The 22,915-nt window shown below is 40.9% G+C and overlaps 1 protein-coding gene across 2 annotated transcripts in view; it reads left to right on the top strand.

Moving 5' to 3' along the window:
• Nucleotides 1-22,915, top strand: part of PIK3C3 (phosphatidylinositol 3-kinase catalytic subunit type 3) — a 130,111-nt gene that overhangs the window by 37,954 nt on the left and 69,242 nt on the right. For both annotated transcript variants that reach the window (XM_014593937.3, XM_059725305.1), the window contains exons 11-19: nucleotides 1,896-2,050; nucleotides 5,002-5,089; nucleotides 6,114-6,181; nucleotides 11,361-11,466; nucleotides 12,324-12,440; nucleotides 13,909-14,040; nucleotides 17,248-17,376; nucleotides 19,469-19,538; nucleotides 21,175-21,239. In XM_014593937.3, the coding sequence (XP_014449423.2) occupies nucleotides 1,896-2,050; nucleotides 5,002-5,089; nucleotides 6,114-6,181; nucleotides 11,361-11,466; nucleotides 12,324-12,440; nucleotides 13,909-14,040; nucleotides 17,248-17,376; nucleotides 19,469-19,538; nucleotides 21,175-21,239 (930 nt within the window). The remainder of the gene's footprint in view (nucleotides 1-1,895; nucleotides 2,051-5,001; nucleotides 5,090-6,113; nucleotides 6,182-11,360; nucleotides 11,467-12,323; nucleotides 12,441-13,908; nucleotides 14,041-17,247; nucleotides 17,377-19,468; nucleotides 19,539-21,174; nucleotides 21,240-22,915) is intronic.

Genomic DNA, 22,915 nt, shown 5'->3' with positions numbered 1-22,915 from the left:
AATGACATTAAAAAGTTAATTGTATTAAAAGTTATAATAATGTTATATTAAAAAGTTAGTAGTAAAAGTTATTATATCATAGTTAAAATGTAGGCTTAGTTTCTTTCTTGAAAAACCCCCGTAAGTATAACTCTCAGATAACCAGCATATTTGATAACCAGCAGCCCCCATTCTCTGTGGATGCCGGATAACAGAGTTTTTACTGTATAAAATATAATTACTGGAGTGTCATCTTGAATTCATAGTCATCTTGGATTGGCATGAGTATAGGATGTTATCTTCAAGGGATGGTAAAATTACTGTGATAATTACGAAAATAAGGTGCAGTATTCAGTGTACATGTGTTGGGGTTTTTTTTTTCTTACGGTTATGAAACACAAGACTTCCTAGTGTGTATCGTTGTTCTCTGATGCTGGTCTTCAACCAAGCAGACTTTATGAAATCATAAAGTTTTTGTTATTGTAGATATTATAAGTAGGGACCTGCTTAATTTATGGTTTCTCAGATTTTGCAGAATCCACAAAATCAACCAAAAAAAATTTAATAACAATAAAATCCTGGCTCCCCAGTAGGAGCCAGTGGTGGGAGGGGAAAGTGGTGGCTGGCGGGGCAGCATGAAGAGCAGCGGACAAGATAGTGGCTGCCCACTCATCTCTCTTCCCCTTGCCGGGGCCTCTGTGCCAATCGGTCCTGAGAATCAGGGTGGCATGAAGAGCAGCCAGCAATCAAATGGCCTCTACCCCCACACCCCTCCTCCCTCCTGCAGTCTCTCCACCGATAAGCACTGTGAACATACACCCGCAAAATTGGCTTTGCAAGCTGTGAGCAGACTGCAGAAAACCTTTTGTCTTGCTGCGGTTAAAGCCGGTCTCTAATTATAAGAAAATATTGTTTTTGGCATGAATCTGCTTCCTTCAAAATTAGCTCTTTAGTAAATCTCAGACAGTCCTGATACTGTCTCCCTTTGACAAGGAGTTCAGAAGGACATTCTTATTTGGAGCTAAAAGGGTTGAGATGTTATTTGTTTTTAAAGACTTATGGAAAGCACAGGCTGTGACTGGTGCCAGCTTAATTCAACCTAATATTTTCTCTAGGTTTTTTTTTAGATAGAATATGTGCCATTCTCATTTTTATGGTGACAGATTCTGTGAACATATTTCTCTGTTTCTGGATACATGACAAGTTTTTAAAATGCAACACAGCAATAACCAGCTCACAGTAAGCTACACAAATAGTCCATTAGTTAGCACTCCCTCCACTTCTAGATTCATTCCATCTTCCATATGCTCGTGCTCGTTTCGGCAGCACACTACACAGTATTCTTGACCCCAGAAAGGCATACCTTGCTACAAGCCTTTTTAAAGGCCATTAAACTGGCCAACATATTTGTTAGACTGTGACCACCTATGCCACTTCTGGAGTCCTTGAGGATTGAAATGTAGGGACTGTTATGTTTTTTGTTCTTTGCTTCTATGATAATCCATGAGGGAAATATCTTAGGCGTCCAAGTCCCACACTACATAGCTTTTACAGACAGAAGTCAAGATCATTAAGTTAACAATATCTATATAAATTGTAAGGATGATAAAAATTATAACTGCGGTAAGGCATGAGGCAGACCTGTTTCAGCTTGTCTAAAGGGACAGCTTCTCTAAATTGGCTATTATGGCTCTTTATTTCTTCTACCGATGATTACTTTTATTATGAGGTACTTTTTGTGTGACCGTGTGCATTGTAAGCTACTGTTTTACCTGCAGAGGCTGCTATTCTCTCTCTCTGCCTCATTTTCTTTCACTGACCAAACTATGACATAGCTTCTGCATGTGGGCTAGATCTCCAAAGTACAGAGCACCCAATATCCTTGATTACTCTCACTATTTGTTTCTTTCCCCAAGGATTTGTTGATGTACCTGTTGCAGCTGGTTCAAGCACTAAAATATGAAAATTTTGATGATATAAAGAATGGTCTAGAGCCAAACAAGAGGGACAGTCAGGGATCCATATCAGACAGTATGGCAACATCTGGAACAAATGGCACAGAAATAGATAGGTAAGTAGATATTGCTTTTGGAAGGGAGGGAAGAAAGGATAGCAGCTCTAGCACTGAGCCCCTGATTCTTTCTTGCAAATGTGCTTTTTTTTCCATTGGTATGTACTTAGTTTAGGGGTGTCAAAGTTATCCAGCCTTGTAGGCTGGATAAATGTCCCTGAACTGGTTCTCAGGTTGGACCAGGACCAAGCCCCTGTGGAGAGCCTCTGGTGCTGGGTCCTGTCCATGCCTGCCTCCTGGAGCCAGCACAGAGTGCTCACTGCCTGTGTTGTGTAGGCTGGACCTGGCATTGCGGGCAGCACAGGATTGGTCCAGGGCACTCCGTTCAGCCCTTGCCCTGAAGTTCCTACGCTGTGTGCAGTGTTGGGTCCAGCCTGTGTCCTGTGGGTAGTGTGAGCCCTGTGCTGACCCTGGGGGCTGCAAGCACAGTAAGCCTTGGAGCCAGTGCATGCTGCCTGCAGCATGCAGGGCTGGACTAGCTGCACACGCTGAACACAGCATGGGGAGCCAGTGTGAGGCATGAGCTTCATGTGGCGTCCTGCTGTCTAGCCCTGCACTCTGGTTCTGGGTCTGGCAGGGTGCTGCATAGAGGTGCGTCCTGTGCCAGTCCCTAGTACTGTGTGTAACATGAGCAGCTTGTCTAGCTACTGCACCTTGGGCAGCATGCACTGGCCCCTCGACAGCCCTGCTATACTGCCTGTAGTGCATGTGGGCCTGGGGCTGGTCCAGCGATCCATGGACTGTATCCTACAACTCCACAGGCTGAATCCAGCCTGGAGATATGAATTTCCTGGATGGCTTTGGATTTTCTTGGATGTCATTTGCTGAGCCGTTAATAGCACTGTTTTGCTTATCGACTTTAAACTGAGTGATAATTTTAACTGAGAGGTAAAAAAACTTTTGTTATGCAATCGATTATATTAAAGCAAGGGTGTGGCTGAACAGTAAGCACCCAATTCTATGGGTTTCTTATGGACATTGTAAAAATGCTGCAGATAAGTTTTTCAAAAGTCCTGGGCTTTTTATCTTTTATGAAAAGCGAAATAGAAGAGAAAGTGCTAAGGTCCCTAACTGCTTACCTCCAGTACTGGAAATTTACTACTTAATCATCCACCCTGTAGGAACAGATGATCCTTATTCAGCTCTCCAGTGGAGGGCATCACCCTCAGTCCTTACCACTTTGCCATCAGGATTGTCATTCCCAGGCTTTACCTTCTAGTAAAACACAGAACAGACTAAGCTCTTGAAACTTTTTTAAGTTTCTAAGAGAAGTCCTGGGATAGAATGTGACCTTGTCCCATTGCTGGCAGCTGTACGCTAGCATCTCACTTAAATGGTGCCTGTGAAATCTTTTCTTCTGGTTGTTTTTTAACTATAGCCAGCAAAGTAGCTACCAAAGGCACTGACCTTCTCCAGTACTCTAAAGCATTGCTCAGTATTCTTCACCATCTTCCTGCCCTTTTGTTTTGGAGCTTAACTCTGGTGCTTTGGGTAAGGCTTCCAAAAGTGCCCACGTGACTATTGCTTTTTCAAAAATAGGACTTGAAGCTGCTAAATCATTCTGAAAAATAGCTAGAGGTCTTGTCGTCTCTATTTAAGGTGTATCTTTTGCTCACTTCAGCTTCCTGGATTGCACCTCAGCATTTTATTTTTCAGTGATTCCTGTTGCTGTTCTGCTTTTATAGAGTGCCTTCAGTTTTCTGAACTCCAAAGGAGGAAGGCTTGAAATGCTGTCTGTAGTAAAACACTGTCAGCAGTGATGTAACATTCACTGCCTCAGACTTGAAGCAGGTACAGGCATGTTGCATTTTCATAAGCACAGTGAAAGTATCTTTGGTGCACTTTGCATTGATCACCCTTGAAACAAAGGGCTCTGCCAGAGCTTGCATGTTTAGGTATGTCAGATTTTGATACTTGAGATTAGTTGTGATATGGATGTAGAAAACCTTACTATGTTTAATGGAGTCCGTTACCTCTCATGTCCAATTCATTTGGTAATCTTGGGATATGTACAGACATGCATTTTAGTTGCTTTAAAAGGGGAGGGAGAGCTATAGCAGCTATTTCACTCTGTTATGTTAGCATGATCCTGTACTGACACCAGTGAGCTAAATCACCCTGACTTGGACCCTGAATAAAGCAAGGTCAAAGTTGGAGCAGTTTTGCTGTACTTGTATCAGTGCAAAATCAAGCAGACATACCAGATGCATCCTAACATCTTGCATCACAGAATCATAGGAAGTTAGGATTGGAAAGGACCTCAGGAGGTCACATCTAGTCTAGCCCCCCTGCTCAAAGCAGGACCAGCCCCAACTACATCATCCTAGCCAAAGGTTTGTCTATTCAGGTGTTGAAAACCTTCAAGGATGGATCTTCCGCCACCTCTCTAGGTAACCTGTTCCAATGTTTTATTTCCCTCCTAATGAGAAAATTCTTCCTAATATCTTGCCTAAACTTCTCTTGTTGCAACTTGAGCCCATTGCTCCTTGTTCTGCCATCTGCCACCACTGAGAACAGTCCAGCTCCATCCTCTTTTGAACTATGCTTCAAGTAGTTGAAGGCTGCTGTTCAATCCCCCCTCAATCTCCTCTTCTCTAGACTAAATAAGCCCAGCTCCCTCAGCCTCTCCTCACAAGTCCTGTCCCCCAGCCCCCTAACCATCTTTGTTGCCCTCCGCTGGCCTCTCTCCAATGTGTCCACATTCTTTCTGTAGTGGGAGGCCCAAAAGTGAACACAGGACTCCAGATGTGGCCTCCCTAGTGCTGAATAGAGGGGAATGATTATTTCCCTCGACCTACTGCCAACACACAGTGTCCTTTGATCACAGTACAACTGTATGTTGGTCCATACCCATTGTTTGTTACTTGGGTTTTCTCATCTGATGTGTACATCCATCTGCATGACCTAAATCCTTGATTATAAAAGATATACTCTCCTGCTTTATTTTCCAGTTCCCAAATCATGAGTCCTATCCCTCCTGTATCTTCACCACCTCCATCTTCTAAAACAAAGGAGTCTGCAGATAGTGAAAACCTTGATGTAAGTAAAACGTTTTAGCTGAAAAGGACTGAGATGAAATGAATGGATGCTTGTTTTAAATTGCTTTTCATGCTACTTGAGTTTGACTAGTGAAGTATAATATTACAGTTTATGAGCTTTGCTCAGAGTATATCGCTGGATAATCTGAAAGGCAAAAGCTTTTTTTTTTAATGGTGCTCTATGAGGGGAAAGGAAGTGTTCAAGTGAAGTAAATATAAAGATAGTGAAATGCTGATGGCTACCTGAACTTTGTAGGCCACACATTCATGAACCTAATTGCGCTAACAGGAACATGTTGGTTGGACACAATAGTATTGTATGTAGTGCCGCATGCAAAATCAGTGACTTGTAGTGAAAATTAATATTGGGATAGGGAATATCTTGCACCTGTTAGACATTTAAGATATTTTAAAACATAGAGATTCTAGTTGAGGTCTGCACAAAATAACTATAAAAGTGGCTATTTTATTTCCTCTGCTTTGTGAAGTTCTAGCTTTCATTACCTTCTTGGGCCAAAGCCTCAAGAGACATAAAAGATGTAAATTTGAGGAATAAAGATGAACTGATATTTGTGACTGAATTGAAGTTTGTATAGGAATTGAATATTATAAGCATCTAGATGGAAAAGTTGAATAGTGTGAGAGCAGAGAATCCATCACCCTGCTGCAGATGCAGTCCACGTGATGTGTACTCCCTGCTTTTGCAACAAAGAAAGAAAACTCAACCTAAGATTTTTCACTGGGGGTGGCTCCTTACTCCAGGCTCTAAATCTGCTCTGAGGAGTAACTCTTGCCTGCTCTATATGCAGGCAGGTATTGGGCACTATTCATTAGCAGATCAACAAAACCTACTCTTGTGACAGTCATGCTGGAGAATTGTATCACACAGTATGACTGTTTAGAAGTAGGCTGCTTATATAAGGCTGAAAAAGTGAAACACATATGTACAGTGAAAGAATATTATACACTTTTGCTATGATCTCATTTTTAATCCTTTTTTTAATCTTTTTTTTAATCTCGTCCAGCAAGACCTCTGCACTTTCTTGATATCTCGCGCATGCAAGAATTCCACTTTGGCAAACTATTTATACTGGTATGTCAGAAACAACTTAGTTTATGTTATGGTGCCGCCTAAAAGTATTGAATTAAGATCGCTGTGCAAGGTGCTGCATAGAGGCTGATAAAAGATAAAATTCTCAGCTCTGGTGAATTTACAATATCAGTCTGAGTCAAGATGCATTATCAGGTTTAAACAGACCTGAGAGGTGAAAGTAGTACAGTATGCAGTTGCAGAAGGTAACAACTAATCAAGATAGTACTCGTTGCCTTATAATAACAATATAGATGCCTATGTCTTTAGACAAAGTGAATTAGAATCATAGATTTATAAGGAATCTGAAGGAGCATCTGGTCAAGTCCCGGCACAAATGCAGGAATGATATTCTGAAATATATACTAATTTATATATAGATTTTGATATGATATTTAAAAATATGAAATATGTATTTTGATATGATTGAGATATATATCGATATATCTAGATATTGGAATATCATTCCTGCGTTTGTGTGACTAGATGATCCTTGAGATCCATTACAAACTTATGATTCTAATTCACTTCGTCTAAAGACATAGGCATGTATATTGTTATTACAAGGCAATGAGTTCTCTCCTTATTAGCTACCTTCTGCTTATGTATATGTGTGTGTCTGTGTGTATTTATATTAGTGCTCCAGCCAGAGTTAGAAAACAAGAATAAAAACCCCCTCACATGATAGACCTTAAATTGTGTCATTCAGTTTGAAAAAAAGCAAATCCTTCTGCTTTCTCTTTACGGTATTTCAGATTTAAATTGGTATAAACTATATCACATAATCTGCCTTCATTGCTTAGTTCATACACTGCCTCATGGCAATTGGTAAAATACTTGGTTGCTATAATGCACTGCAAACCTGTTGTTCAAAATTTTAAGACTAGCTGCATGAGATGTCACAGATAAGCACAGTATTAACCCCTAGATAGTTAGACACACAAATATTGCTCTTCTATAAGAAATGTTTTCATATCACTCCCTTATTTAGTTGTAATTTAAATTACTACCCGCAATGTAGCCCTTGGTATATGTATTTCATAAACATCATTCTTGATTTACTATACATTTTAGTAAATGCTGATATATTATGAAGATAGCATAATTGGCTTGGAAGTGTTTGGGGTAAATTTAAAATATAAAGGTTAAATGCGACTCCAAGAACTGACCTACCATGACAGTGGTTCCAGTTTTAAGACCATCCTTTCCAGTGTTATGCTTAAATTACTTCTCCCAGTATGCAGCTAAAGTGAGAGTCTTAGCAAAGTGGGGCGGAAAGGGCCCTCAGGAGGTCTTCTAATCCATGCCATGGTTCAAGGCAAGATCATCCTTGTCTAAAACCATCCCAGTCAAATGTCTGTATAATTTGTGGTTAACAAATACCAATGATGGAGATTCCACAAACTCTAGCTGATTGTACTTAACCCTCAAATATAGAAAGTTCTTACTAATATCCAACTTAAATTTCCCATATGATTCTTTACAGTTTTACAACTCATTATGAATGTACCAGCATGCATACTCTGTCTGCCTGTCTTAGAATGTATACGTGCACAGTACGAGAACCTGTTCTTGGAGTTACAGTCCCATATAGCAGCCAAATACTTGGTATAGGCACACATTTTAGGTTTGTTTTTTCTTTTTTTTAAATGGGAAATAAATTGATCTAACTTCACTTAAATTACTTGTTTTATTTCACAATCTCTGAAACTTTATTTCCACATTGGAAAGGTTTTTCCTTTTGTGATACAAACCACACACACATATATCAGTACGCCATACAGTAACATTGGCTTTGAAAACCTAAACAAACTTTCTTCATAACTCAGTTGACAAACTATCCAGCACCCTCGCAACAGTTTTGCCTTCTGACCACAAAATCAGCCAATTTATTTGTTTACCTTCCAGACATCGCCATTTCTCAGTGACAAAATCCAAATGTCACAGCTGCAATTTGATCTGACATAGCCATAAATCCTTTTGGCTGCTGATCAGTTACGTTTTTCAGCTAACCAGACACAGCATGAGCCTAAAATAATCAATGGAAAAGTACAGTAACCCTAGAAACTCCTTCATATTACTGGGATCTTAAAGTCAGTCTTGTTCTTTCACTTCAATAGTACACACAGATGGTTAGCACTGTTGTCTGCACATCTCCTACCAATACATATCATATCAGGCCCTTACCCCTTGCTTCACTCAAAATATCTGCGAGGCTGTCTAATTATTTTCCTTGCAAAGAAGGATAAAAAGGTCAGATTTTAATGAATTTCTTAGTTTTTTTTTCCCTTTGCAAAGCTTGTGCTTGACAACTGAACACACAGGAGAAGCTGTCAACAACCTTTCAGTTTGTTTTCTCCCTAATGGTTTATAAATTTGAAATCCTAAACAAAGCATCCTATTAGCAGTTTCCGTATTGAGAGAAGAAAATTCAGAACTAATTTTTAGTTACATTATTAAGATGATCGTCCTTGCGAAAGTCAGTTTTTGTATGGCTAGTGAATGTATATCCACACTTTTTTTGTGTGTGTGAATTTTGAAGCTTTTTATAAAAGTGTGACATGCACAAAATTGAATGACAATTTTTGTCATTTGTTGTATAGATTGATCTGAAAGCAGTCTTCACTGTCAGGGAATCTCATGGATTACAGTTTTCAGTGCAGTAGCCCAAGGGGTTTCTGTGCAGACAAAAGAAAGTTCTCTATACAAAAGTCACCCACTGGTGTAGCCTCACCTGAGTATTGTGTTCAGTTTTGGACTCCACACTTCAAGAAAGTTGTGGTCAGTTAGAGAAGTGTGTAGCAGAGAGTGACTGAAATAGTTAGAGGCTAGAAAAGTGTGAAAGAACTAGAATTATTTATTCTTGGAGAATAGAAGAGGGGGAGTGCAGGGCAGAAGGATTGCGGGGGTCAGCAGGGGATTTGATAATAGACTTCAACTACCTGAAGTGGATGGAAATAGATTTAGGTTGAGAAAGTTTAGATTGGAGATTAAGAGAACCTTTCTGACTACAGTGTTGGAACAGGCTACCTAGAGAAGTTGTGCAGTCCCCATCCTTTAAAATTTTCAAGAGCAGGCAAGATGCAGAACTGACTGGGATGCTTTAGTCGGGATAAGCAGGAGGCTGGATTGGACAATGTTATATTAGGTCCTTTCCAGCCATAGTTGTGTATGAGCCTATGATCCGTTATTGATACTTTATATAAAGTCTGTTGCATAATACCTGTTCAAAACTTGCTGTTCATTCAAGAAAAGTGTACATGTAACCATGTCACACACTCCTCAACTCCTTTTTCATGTCCATGTTCATCTGTTTCAAATTTCTCATGTCATTGTAGCTCTTGTATGAATGAACCAGGGCGTATATCCTTTACTGCCAGGCAGTGCCTTTCTTCCCCTAAATGGTTATCCTATAATTAACTCATAAATTAAATGAGAAACAAAGCATGTCATAATCTACCTTTGGCAAAATATTTTATTTAGCAGATCTTGAAACTACCTTGGTTAAAATACCATAAAATGGATATTTAGCAAGGGTTTCTGTTTTAGTCATTATATTTACTTTAATGTGTAATTGCAAATTTCAGTCTCCATCACAGTTGTAGCGGGATTTCATTGTATTTAGGAATCTTGGCCAGACATGAAAAAAAGAAACAAACAGTGCTTTACTGGAAGAGGAAGTGTGTCAGTTTGACCCAGCTCGTCCAACGTCTGTATAGATTGCATTCTTCAGTGTGGCTTTTTGGTGCTTTTATCCAATAGCTGATTCAACCCATTCAGTCAATCAACTATTAGATAAAAGTGCCAAAAAGCCCTTCTAAAGCGTGTAGTCTGTATAGACGTTGAGCGAGCTGAGTCAAACTGATGCAGTGCCTCTTTGGGGCATGCACTGCTCTTGGTGTGGGGGCGCACTAAGCTGAAAGTAAAGTGCTGGGTTTTTTTCACATCTGTAAGCAGCCCTTGAGCATAAGTTGCAAATGAAAACATTTTAACCGTTTACCCAAAAACATTGGTATTGCGGATTAATCCCCAGCACAGTGGAGTTGTCATTGTGCCTGATGCCTTCAAGCACCACAAAAACACAAACAAGAGCAAGGTTAACATGCATCCTGGGTGTGTCTACACGTGCATTTATGCTGGCTTCAAGTCCGTAAGTTACGGCACAGTAAGCAGGAATGGGCCAGTGTCTAAACGTCCAGGCGTTAACGCGTATTAACGTTGTATGTGGACTGGCTTGGGTCCAGGGGATGGTGGGGGCAGTGTCAGCCTACCAGCCTGAGGCTGCTGTGACCTGGCTCAGCGTGCTGCAGAGGAGCTGACAGGGGGCATGAGGGTGCTTCAGTGCAGGGTAGTCAGCAGTTAGCCCCATGCACTGAAGCACCATCTTGCCTCAGCCAGCTGTGCCAGTGTCTACATGTACACTGCTGCAGAGTTTTTTATTCTGCAGCAGGATAGTACTTGCTACAAGTACTATGCTACTGTGGAGTAAAATAATTTACTCCAGCTTAGTAGGGGCACACATGTAGATATGCGATACTTACTGCACACCTAATTAGTCCGCTGCACAGTAAATGTCTTGTGTAGACATGCCCACTGTGTGTAAAACAGCACCTACTGTCCTTCCAAAAAACTAATAAACACAATTTTCCAAGCCATTAGTTGGATAGTCCTTTTAAAATGAACGTTATTCTGTTTTAGGACATTGCCTTTTCATCGCCACACTCAAAGGATGAGTCAAGTAATTCTCGCTCTCCACACCTGCTGAAGAAGGGTGGTAGCGGTATATGCATTTGTTTGTGGGGAAGTTCTTTTATTTTCATTGCTACTTTTCTAAGTGCTCAAATTGAGACCGGGATGATAAAGGGATGTAAAAGTGACCATCTCATGGATCTTCTGGCTATTGACAAGCATTATATGGATGGCCTGTCCACCATATTAGCCTTGGTAGCCTACATTAGTGAAATCAATCTCAAAAGCCTGGACGTGTGTGCGCGCGCATGCTCAGGTTAATAAGGACACCTTCCGGTAGCAGTGTCAGGGACAGATACTCTTGGTTTTTATGCTTATCAACCTGAGTGAAGTGCTGTTTTTTTTTCCTTTGCATAATCTGCAGATCTTTATTATGGTTTGGTCAAGAATTTGACATAGTCAAAGGTTAACGTGGACTGTGTTTGTGTTGAAGGTATGTGATAGTGGAGTGTGAAGACCAGGACACTCAGCAGAGGGACCCAAAGACTCATGAAATGTACCTGAACGTCATGAGAAGGTTTAGTCAGGCTTTATTAAAGGTAAGTTTTCCTTGTCAATAATCACACTTTTTTTTAGGGCTGTTTCTTAGTAAGCACAGTTTGCCATACAAGTACTACTGACAAGTTCTGACAAGCCCCTTAATATTTCCCTGACTAGTTTTCAATTCTCTGTAATAATTGTGAATCGAATTGAAAACAATTTGAGTGTAAGTACTAAAAAACATTTTCCTTTTTGCTTGATTGTAACTTTTTCAAGCACTAGGCTCTAAGAGATTGTTTGTCATCCTGCATCATGTTACTTTTTTTTTTTTTGACAAATGTCCCTTCTTGCTGCACAAGCTTTGACAGGAGAGGTGACTAACTTATGAAGCAAAACTCATTGTTAGTATGGGTGTCAGTAGAAGAGGGTGCTGGAGGACTGAGGGAAAGAAAAAACTTCTGCTTGGCAAACGATGCACAATTTGTGGTGCAGATGTGAAAGCTTTGCTGATTTAATGTTGAACAGCCAAGCATTTTGCATTTCAACTTTAGTCTTACGGAAGCTTTTCAGAAACTTCTTTGTGACTTGAGTTGAATGTAAGAGTATTCTACCTGCCAGCTTTGTCGAGCAAGTTAACTGATTTTTGCTCTGTGAATTAGGCTGTCATGCATGAATGTTTGTCACTAAAATTATTGTTGCTATAAATTGAAGTGCATTGAAAGTTCAGATAATTGATTGCCAGCAAGAGCAGTTTTGATTATATTTTACAGAAAATGCTGTTCTTTGAATGGATAGCTTTGATAGCTGTTCACTTATCATCAGAAACTCACAGATAGCCCCAAGAATAAATGTACAAATTCCAGATGAAATAATTACAGAACAAAGAACTAATTTTCTTTTTTTCAAACTTACATAGGGTGATAAGTCTGTCAGGGTTATGCGTTCTCTGCTGGCAGCCCAGCAGACATTTGTAGATCGACTGGTTCATCTAATGAAGGCAGTGCAGCGTGAAAGTGGGAATCGTAAAAAAAAGGTAAATGACGGATTGAAAACCTTGGTTATCTGAGCTTTGAGTTGGAGCGCAGGTGTGCTAAGTTTTCCTGGGGAACTATTGGTGATGAGGTTATAACAAAGGCATTCTACATTTGTCGAACATGAATATCTAACATATGTGCATGCTGGTGTTAAACATAAAACATTTCAGCTCTTCTGGCCTTTCTTAGAAACAGTTTCCTAAATACCACATTTTCACTGAAAAGTTTGATGCCATCTCCCCCTCCCCAGGGGTTGGTTCATACATATAAATTAAAATTTGGTATATACCTGTAGTTACGCCCTTGGAGTCCATGTAATAGATTATGTGGCATTTATAACCAGCTTACATCTTTATTAAGATTTCCCTTTTTTTTTATAGTCAGTTTTCATTGTTCTTTTTCGTGGCACACAGTACGCTCAATTATCAATATTGCAATAGGTTTCGAGAATTTTTGGACATTTCCGGATATCTTTACTTATTCTTGTTTCCATAGTTTTTTTGCATATCCACAGGGGTACTTTTAGGCACCAAATTCCTGTGGATTTCAGTGGAACTTGGGTATCCAAATACCTTTGTGGACTGGCACCTTTATTTCTGGGTTTCTTGGTCATATTCATTCAGTTTGTTCTCCTTAATACCTTTTAGTTTCATGTTTATCAGATTTAGTTGCCTCTCATCTTGCTTCAGATAGTAAGTTTTGCTGGGAAATGGTATTTACTTTGTGTGTGTGTGTGTGTCCTTAGCTCTTTGCTCTGGGTTAAATCCTGGCCTGTGGCAGGTGGCCATTGGAAGCATTCGTCGTGGCATCAGACCACTCTTAGTAACCCTTTGGCCAATCTTTGCTTCTCCAGCTGTTGTTAAAACAGTGGAATGTGCTGCATCTGTCTTCTGTGTTGTAGGTAGAAGAAGGTAAGCTGAGCCTTTCAGCTGTGGGGTCTTCACTATCTAAGATAGTGCAGTTTTGTGCCGTATTGCTGATTGAACATACCATTTAAAATGTAGGCCCTGTTTCTGAAATCTCATCTGTACAAGCAGTTCATTCCAGTCGAGCCATTAACGTCAGTAGGGCTTCACACAAGTTCAGGTATTGGCAAGCATGAAACTAATCGTGGGATTGCGCCCCAAAATTCAAACAGAATAACTAACGATTACTGGAGAAATGTAGAAAGCTGACCACCTTTTCGATAGTAGGTCAATTTACAGAGATACATATGAATGATTGCAAGAGTATTGCGTCTACTGTGTCTGTATAAGCAGTTTCAAATTCCTGGAATCTTTTCAGTGGGCATTAAGGATGTATGTATGCTTTGAAGCAGTAAATGTATATTCAGTAAATAATGTAACATGCTCTGTTATCACACTTGTATCCAACTATTTCAGTTGAACATGTCCTTATGCTCTTGCTATCCCTTTCTTTTAGACTGGATTTTCCTTCTCATCTAATTAAACTTTTCGGTCTTTTCAGAATGAGAGGCTGCAGGCATTACTAGGAGACAATGAAAAGATGAACTTGGCAGATATGGAACTTATTCCACTTCCTCTAGAACCGCAAGTGAAAATTAAAGGCATCATCCCAGAGAAAGCCACATTGTTTAAGGTAAATGAAGGAGTAAAATGCAACTGTCTCAAGTGTTTAGACTACTGATAGTTTTTCACTTGGGAATTTAACTTGTTACTTCTGAAACTGAGAGGCTAATGCAATTGATTTTAGTGGAGCCAATGCATAATCTAAGCGTGCATAATATGTTTGTTGCTGTGGTATTGGAGTGCAGCCATTGCTAAAGTGCTCTGCCTGGAAGGTTATCCTCTGCTTGTGAAGTGTGTATATAGGTATATTCCACATTTAAGGAAGATAGCTTGCATACTTGTTAATACCTTTTGTAAAAATGAGTTGTACATGCTCCTCTGAAAGGAATAAAATGGTGAAAATGTTGATATCTGGTCAGAGGGTGTTCCTAGCTGAAGGCATGCTATAAAGGTTTGATCTTTCACCTGCAGATTTTGACTTAGGCATGATTTATTCTGATTTTCCCCAAGAAAAGGCATTGGATCCAGAACCTTACACTGAAATTTGCAATTGGATAGAGCTAACCTAACGTTAAAAATATTTAACTCCAGTATTTTGATCTCCCATTAGTACTCAGAACAAAAACGGCTACACATAATACCATCTAGATAATATTTAGGAAGATCACTTTCACCAGCCCACTGTAGTCTAATTTGTAGGTAGCCAGAATATAGTTCATTGGTCAGATTTGTACTATGCAGGCATAACTTTTAGGCCACCCAAGAAGGAGAAGGACATCTCAAACTATTGATGCCATTTGGGTATCCTTACGAAAAGAAATGGGGCAGTCATAGACGAGCGAAGGGTGTATCCTCTAGATTGAAGATGAGCATGAACCCTTTTGTTTTCGACTGGGCATTGTTCTATTGAGTTGCTACTCTTTCTTGGGCACTGAGAAAGCTGGGAGATTGTATAGTCCAGGCTCAATTTGTGGGACTTGTTAAATTGGGTGTCCTCTGTAACTGCTGATGAGGAAGAGGATCACACAGCCAATTCTAAAGTTTATCATTTATCATTGGTAAAATCCCAGCAGATGTATATAGCAGCCTTGTGTGACATATGTGGGAAGAGGTCAGAGACAGCAGTAGCAATCTGCCACCCCTTCCAAGTCTTGGATAATTCATTTAAAACTCTGAATAGTGTGTAACCTTACTGTCAGGCTGGGTTTCTAGACCAACCCCATCTACTAGCCCTGGCTCTGCATGCAGCATGTGGTGTATGGGTTGGACCCCACCCAGCACACTGCCGCCATCATAGAGGGTCAGTTTGGGGCACCCCAGATGCCCTGTGCTATATGCAGCGCAGGGTCTGGCCCATGCACTGCAGGCAGCACACATCGTGTGCACAGTGAGCCCCAGGGCCAGGATGTACTGTACACTGTGTATGGTGCTGGACCACCACATTTCACAGAGGGCTGGCACAGGATGTGCACTGCACAGGTGTCCCACTGGACTTGGAGCCAGTTAGCAGGGCACTGCCTGTATTGCGTGCCCTGTGCTGAGTGCAGCACATGCGGCTGGTCCATCCCAGCATGCATTGGCCCTGGGGCTTGCTGTGCACATGTGTGCTGCCCACAGTGCCATGGCTGCTCCAAAGGGGGTTGGTCCATCTCCCGCTCGCAGACCGGATGAGTTTGACATCAGTGAACCAGAGCAACCGTTCTGCTTGTTCAAATAAAACTTGTTCCCAAAAGAAAAGGCGGAATCTAGATACAGTGCTACAGAAAGTGCCGTTGATGTCCAAGTGCACCTCAAACTGAGTAACCTCCATCTTCTGAAACTCCTTCCTGAGGATTAAAACAGTTCAGAGGCTCAGTGATAATTGGCAGGTCTGCAGGGTCAGAAGGACAGAAAAGGGCTGCTGTGCCCGGCGGATTAGTTGCACACGAACAGTTCCAGTGAAACAGCTCAATTAAAAATCTCCATTTGTATACCTCGTTGTTTTTGTTTCATTTCTCATTTGCTCAGTTACAATACATGAATTTATTCAAGTAGATAATTGATCTTCTTCAGTTCATTTCATGGGGAGGTGGGGAGCAGGACTGCAAACGGAATTAAATTAGTTCTTCAAAAAAAGATAATTAAAGGGAATTTTCACTTGCACTAAGTAAATTAAGTAGGCAATTCATTAAGATTTCCTACCCCTAGCATTTCTTTGGAGTGTTTAATTTAATTGAGGTTTTTTATTTCCTTTCTGGTCAGTTTAAATTGTTTGGCTCTGACAACTTAGTCTACTGCTTCCAAGCTTGCTTATGTATTTATTTATTTTGACTCTCCAAACTAAAGCTTCCTTTAATTACAGGAATAAAATAATGTACTTTGAGGTTTCCCACTGGGTAGAGAGTCTAGGAATTTCACAGCCTAAAAGTTTCTGGGGGCAAACTTTTGATAACTGGCAATAGTACTTTCTTGATGCTGAGTTTTGGACTGGTGAGAGCCAGCCTTTTCGACAGGTGTGCCACAAACGAGCCTTGTGCCTTCCCTGAGTGCCACTGGTCATGGCCAGCATAACAGGTGGCACCTTAGGGTGGGGGCAAATTGAAGGGGGCAGCAAAATCAGTGTGCACATACCTCACTGCGGGATTCCTCAGGGGCCAGTGCTCCAGGGCTCCGTCTAACGCCAGCTCCCATCAGGTTCTAGGTTCATTACAAGAGAGGGTGGCAAATATTGGTTGCCTAGGGCAGCAAAAATTCTTGTACCACTTCCTACTGGTCCCCTTTTTCTGCCTGACCTGCTGCTCTGATTTTTGCTTCCTTCTTGATCGGCCACTGTGCTGCCTGCCCCCTCCCAGTATGGCACAGAATACACACAGAGGATGCCTGTGGCACTTAGTGCTCCTTGGTTGAAGCCCAGGGCAGCAATGCTATGAACACAGTTCTACCAACGTTTAGAGCTTAGTGCACAACCAGTGCTTCCTGTACTTCCCCTGGCATAACCAAGGGGATGTAGAGAGAGATGGGGGAGTGGGAATTGCTTTGAGATGCTAAACCATAGAGGGACCTTTTGATTATCTTTGCTAACTTCCACAAATACATTTTTGTAACTGAATTTGGCACCTTGATTAGCAGCCTTATCACTTGGGATGGATCATGCAAGAAGCCCAGAAAGAAAGAGAAACATTTTATGTGTACTAGAATGTAGAGGAAGCTATTTGTAGCCTAAACTTGTGACACATTTGAAGGTGTGAGAATTGGATTTGTTCTGCTGTACATGGATGTGGCATACTTTCCTTTCCAGAGTGCCCTAATGCCTGCCCAGTTATTCTTCAAAACAGAAGATGGAGGCAAATACCCTGTAATATTTAAACATGGTGACGATTTACGTCAGGATCAACTTATTCTTCAAATTATTTCGCTCATGGACAAGGTAAGAAGCACTAACCAAAGGTCTGTTTTTTATAGATTTCTAGGGTCAGAAGCGACCTTGTAGATCATTGAGTCTGACCCCCCGCTCTACGCAGGAAAGAGTGCTGGGGTTAAATAACCCCAGCTGGTTCCTGTCTAAGTATTTCTTGAACATCTCCAAGGTAGGGGAAAGCACCACCTCCCTTGGAAGCCCATTCCATATTTTGGCAACCCTCACCATAAAAATTTCTTCCTGATATCCAATCTAAATCTACTTTTCTTTAGTTTGCAGCTGTTATTTCTAGTAACCCCAAGGGGCACCCTAGTGAACAGAGTATCCCCTATTCCCTGCTGACTCCCCATGACGAGTTTGTAGACAGCCACAAGATCACCTCTCAGCCTTCTCTTGTGGAAGCTGAAAAGATTCAGGTCCCTCAGTCTGTCTTAACAGGCTTTTATCCACAGGCCCTCAAACATATGAGTAGCCCTTCTCTGAACCCTTTCAAGGTTGTCCACATCCCTTGAAGTGCGGTGCCCAAAACTGGACACAGTACTCCAACTGTGGTCTGACCAGTGCTGCATAGAGGGGAAGTATCACCTCCCTAGACCTGCTCGTGATACACCTACTGATGCAAAACAGAGTGCAGTTAGCCTTACTTATTACCTGGTCACGCGGGTGACTCATGTTCATTTTTGCGTCGACCAAGACTCCAAGATCCCTTTCCACTGTTATGGTACTCAGAATGGTACTTCCCAGTCTGTAGGTGTATTGGAGATTCTTTCTCCCCAGGTGCAGCACCTTGCACTTATCCTTGTTGAATTGATTCCTATTCTGATCTGCCCACTTCCCCAGTTTATCCAAATCTGCCTGGATTCACTCCCTGCCCTCCAGTGTGTTTACTGTAGCCCATAGTTTGGTGTCGTCTGCAAATTTGGACAGAGTGCTTTCAACCCCCTCGTCCAAATCACTGATGAAGATACTGAACAGCACTGGTCCAAGGACAAAGCCCTGGGGAACACTACTTCCCACATCTCTCCAGGGAGAAACCACCCCATCCACCACCACTCTCTGGGTGCATCCCATAAGCCACCCACCTTACTGTGAAAAAATCCACATCACAGCTACTCAGTTTGCTTGTAAGAATTGGGTGCAACACTATGTCAAAAGCCTTTTTAAAGTATAAGTAGATAACATCTGTCTCCACCTCTGCATCTAAGTACTTCGTGACCTGGTCATAAAAAGAGACCAGGTTAGTCAGGCAGGATCTGCCTGCTATAAACCCATACTGGGTGCCCCTTAACATTGTGTTACCTGCTGGCCCCCCACAAATGTGATCCTTTATGATTTTTTCTAAGATCTTGCCAAGAATAGAGGTGAAGCTAACCGGCCTATAACTACCCAGGTCTTCCTTCCTCCCCTTCTTGAAAATAGGGACCACATTGACCCTTTTCCAGTCTTCTGGGACTTGTCTTGAGTGCCACAGGTGCTCAAACAGTTGCACCAGTGGTATTGCTATGACACCGGCCAATTCCTTTAGTACCCTGGGATGAAGATCATTGGGGCCCACTGACTTAAATATGTCCAACCTGTCCAAGTGCCCCCTCTCTAAGTCAGCGCTAACCGTAGGTGGATTGGTATTTCTCTCATGCCAGACTGTAAAGTCTCATGGGGAAGAGTGTTTGTATCTGTGTCCAAGAATGCAGATGCAAAGAAGTCATTTAAAAGCTCCACTTTATCCAATCTCTTTCACTGCCTACTTTTGCTTATGCAAGCTGGGGGAACTGACATCTTTGAGTAAAGGCAAGGGTAGGAAAAGCATCTGAGCATGCTTAACTCGGTTCTTTTTTTTCTTTTTTCTTCTTATCTTTTCTTTTTCTTTTTTTTTTTCCTTTTTTTTTATAGCTATTGCATTCCAAGAAGTCTTAGTTTTTCCAAGCTTTTTTTTTTTTATGTAAGCAAATGTCTTGACTGGCCTAGGAAGGGTTCGAGCAGACAGACATAAATATGACTTGGCTTGGAACAGAGTTCCCTGAGTAGAGGACAAGCTGCTGTATAACTTAACTCTGTTATGAAAACCAGTTTATTCCGCTTGTCTTTTATATTTTTCTCATAGCTTTTGCGTAAGGAGAATCTGGATTTGAAACTGACCCCGTACAAAGTACTGGCTACTAGCACAAAACATGGTAAGGTTTTGTTTTTTTTTTTTTTCCTAAATAATAGACAATAGCCAGGCATTTTTTGCATCTACCTTCATTCAGTTACTGTCCACAGCAAGTGTCTTGGTTTGATGTAGGTGGAAGGTACAGTAGACTTTAGACGGTAAAGTGGTGATGATTCCCTTTTGGCTTTGCAGTAATCCTGAAACTAGTTCATAAATATTGTGTTGTTGTTGCTCATTTTCCATCACTTTGCCCCAGCTTCATTAAGTTCTTATGCATCTCTTAGTTAACAAAAGCTTGGTACAGATTGCCAAGTTATTGTCGCTAATGAGCTAGATTTACTTCTCTTCTTCTCTCATTTTTGATTATGGTATTTAGCATGTTGAACCTTCTGCTTTTTTTTTTTTGGTATTACCTCCTGGGGTGGAATCATAATTCTTCCACCCTCAGACTGGCTTCTGGGCATACAGCATCCTGCAGTTCAAATTTATTTATCCAGGAGGTCCAATTGTGTTTGCTACCTTCCCTGCAGCAAACTGAATATTCGTTAAAATAGTCACACAGTAGGTATATCAATAAATGGACCACCACGTCTTATATAGTTCCAAATTTGTACTTCTTTGATGGTTAAAACATTCTTCTAAATTCCAAAAGAATTTAGAATATCTCTTTTTCCTTGCTAATGTTTATCCCCCAACTTCCAATTTTTTGTAGGCAGTTATCATGTAAGATATTTTAGTCTCCATTTTGTTAGGCTTGACAGGTACTAAGATCAGTACTCGAAATGTACTGATCTTAGTAACAACCTTTTACATAAAACTTTCTCTTGTTTCACACTAATGTAAAATCTTGAAAATTCTTTATTCCTTTAAAAAATATTTTAGGTTTCCTAATACATGGTAATAGCTTTCTTTAAAGAAAGCATTAAAGTACAGTCCTGTATTACAGTAAGCTGTAATTGGCTAACACTGCTTTGGAGAGCAATTGTGAATTATTGAAATTTAAGAATTAGTAGCTTACAATTCAGGACAAAACATAAGGGATACTATTATATAAGCATGCTACCCATATATTTGAAAAGTGTAGTGTAATATAGGTCTTGAAGGGTAAGAAGAAATGAATTTTGGATTGTGAAAACGAGTTAAATTTTCATGAAAAGGAGATCTTGATATTTGCATTTTAGAATAAAAACCAGAAAGCTGTTGTTTCATACCGTTATATGGAGGCCTGGTGGAATTTTTTTCATACCATTATTCTTGTCATGATTCTGAAACAATAAAATAAATGTCAGCTTATCTATGTAGTTGTCTATAGGAAGCTCAGGTCCCATTTATAAGCAGCTGTGGGGTCTGGAATTTGGACTGCAAGACAAAGTAAGAAAATGAGGTTTACCTCCAACATTGCTGCTAAATGGATAATGTTAAAAAAGCAGTTGATTAAATCTTTATGTATTCAAAACGTTGCACAGGAGTTTGCTTTTCAAAAGCATCCTTGCAGTTGTCATAAGCGTGTTAAAAATTTGCGCCAGGTTAGATGTAGAAGCACAGTTTTACCAGTCAAGTGAAGCAGGCTGGAAGACAAGAGCAGTGGTGGTTTGTCTGCAGCATGCTATTTTTCACTTCGTACATTCGGCACTGAGGATTCTGCTTTTGTGTTACAGGTTTCATGCAGTTTATTCAGTCAGTCCCTGTGGCAGAAGTTCTTGCAACTGAAGAGAGTATACAGGTGAGTGATATGGCGTGGATCTTATTCATTCTTTAATTGCCCAGATGACATAACCAAAAGCTGGGTTTTTTCCAGAATCCTTTTTTCTTTGAAAAACATTCTTATATTCTGTTTTTTAAGCCACGAGTTCTTTATTTTTGAAAATAAAGCTCTATACTGAAGATCTTTTGTATAAGTACATTATACTTTTAATTGGCCATGTTAGTTTTAAGGACTTGGAACAAAGGTCAGGTTGTTTTGACACCGGTGTTCTGACATCGCTTTGTTGATGAATGAGTAGTTTTAAATGCCTCATGTTCCATTTAAAATAATTTTAATTACATTTTAGATCTGCTGCCATTCAGAGTCCTGAAAATCAATTTTGAATAAATACCAAAGCTTTTTGCTGTATAAACTAGGTTTTTGGGAGCATCTTTTCACTCATAGTATTATAGAACTCTTCTTCCACTAAAAGTGGATTATAGCTTTACAAGGATGCCAATACAGGGCTGTGATACTAGTTAGTGCAAAATTTCTGTAACCTTCTTTGCATCTGTTATAGCAGGACTGTCCAATTTCCAGGCAGTCAACCAGCCTTGCAGGCCGCAGTCCTGGGGCCTGCATGAGTTGTGGTCTGCAGACCAAGGGCCTCTCATCACATGGGCAGCCTCCTCCCCTGAATCCCCCACCACGCGCACAGTACAGGCAGCCCAGGTCCCCCTCGCCTCCTGGCCATTTGTGCTGTGCAGGCAGCCCACCCCCTAGCACCCCTGCGACACAGGCAGTTTGCCGTCTCCTCTCCAAGCTGCGTGCACAGCCCACCCCGCTCCTGGCCGTTTGCCCGCCTGCAGTATAGGTAGCCCAGCTCCTTTCTCATGTACACTGAAAGCAGTGTGGTCCCTCCCCTGCCATGTGTGCAATTCAGTCATGCCAGCTCTCTCCTGCTGTGCCACCCTGTCCTCAGGAGTGGGAGTAGGACGTAGAAGCTGGAGGAGTGCTGGGGAGCCATAATGGGAGCCTGTGGGCTACATGCTAACCCTTTGGGGGCCACCTGGACAGTCCTATGTCATTGTTAAAATGGTTGGTAGTGATAGACATAATGTAAGTGCTGTGTAGCAAAGCTTACATGGAAGTTGCAGCTAAAATGCTACTTCACCAGGCATCTTCCATTATAGCACAAGTTAAAAGTCCTTGGGGGAAGAAAATTCCATCAGCAGTTCTGTGCCACATGTAGTGCCTTCTGTCATACTTGGAGTCTGCGGTTTTGCACAGTAATTTCTGTGTTTATATGATACTGAAGTTTCCATCTGATCATACACTACCTAAAAATGCTAGGATGAACATCAAGTATGCATATAAAAATACAGACAATATTATTCTTTGATCACTCAGGTTAGGAAATGACACAGAGAAAGCTGAGTATGCATCTCCAGCTTTTTCTTGCTACTTATGTATTATATTGTACAACAACCCTAAGTTTCAAATATCATGCCCTTTCTAAAACTTCTGACCTGTATTCTTATCTGGCAAACTTTCTTCTATTTTTATTCTTTTGTTCTAACATACCTTGAATCCATCCGTCTCTGCAACCGTGGTATAAATTGTATGAAGGCATTTTTTTTTTAAATGCTGTAGAGTCCCCAAATGAGGTGGTAGCCACATTGCGTTTGCACTGAAACTGGAATAATAGTTTGCTT

This window comes from Alligator mississippiensis, chromosome 3 (genome assembly GCF_030867095.1).
Source record: "Alligator mississippiensis isolate rAllMis1 chromosome 3, rAllMis1, whole genome shotgun sequence".
NCBI classification, from domain to species: Eukaryota; Metazoa; Chordata; order Crocodylia; family Alligatoridae; genus Alligator; species Alligator mississippiensis.
The sequence above is the reverse complement of the archived record's forward strand: the minus strand, read 5'-3'. Positions and strand labels throughout refer to the sequence as shown.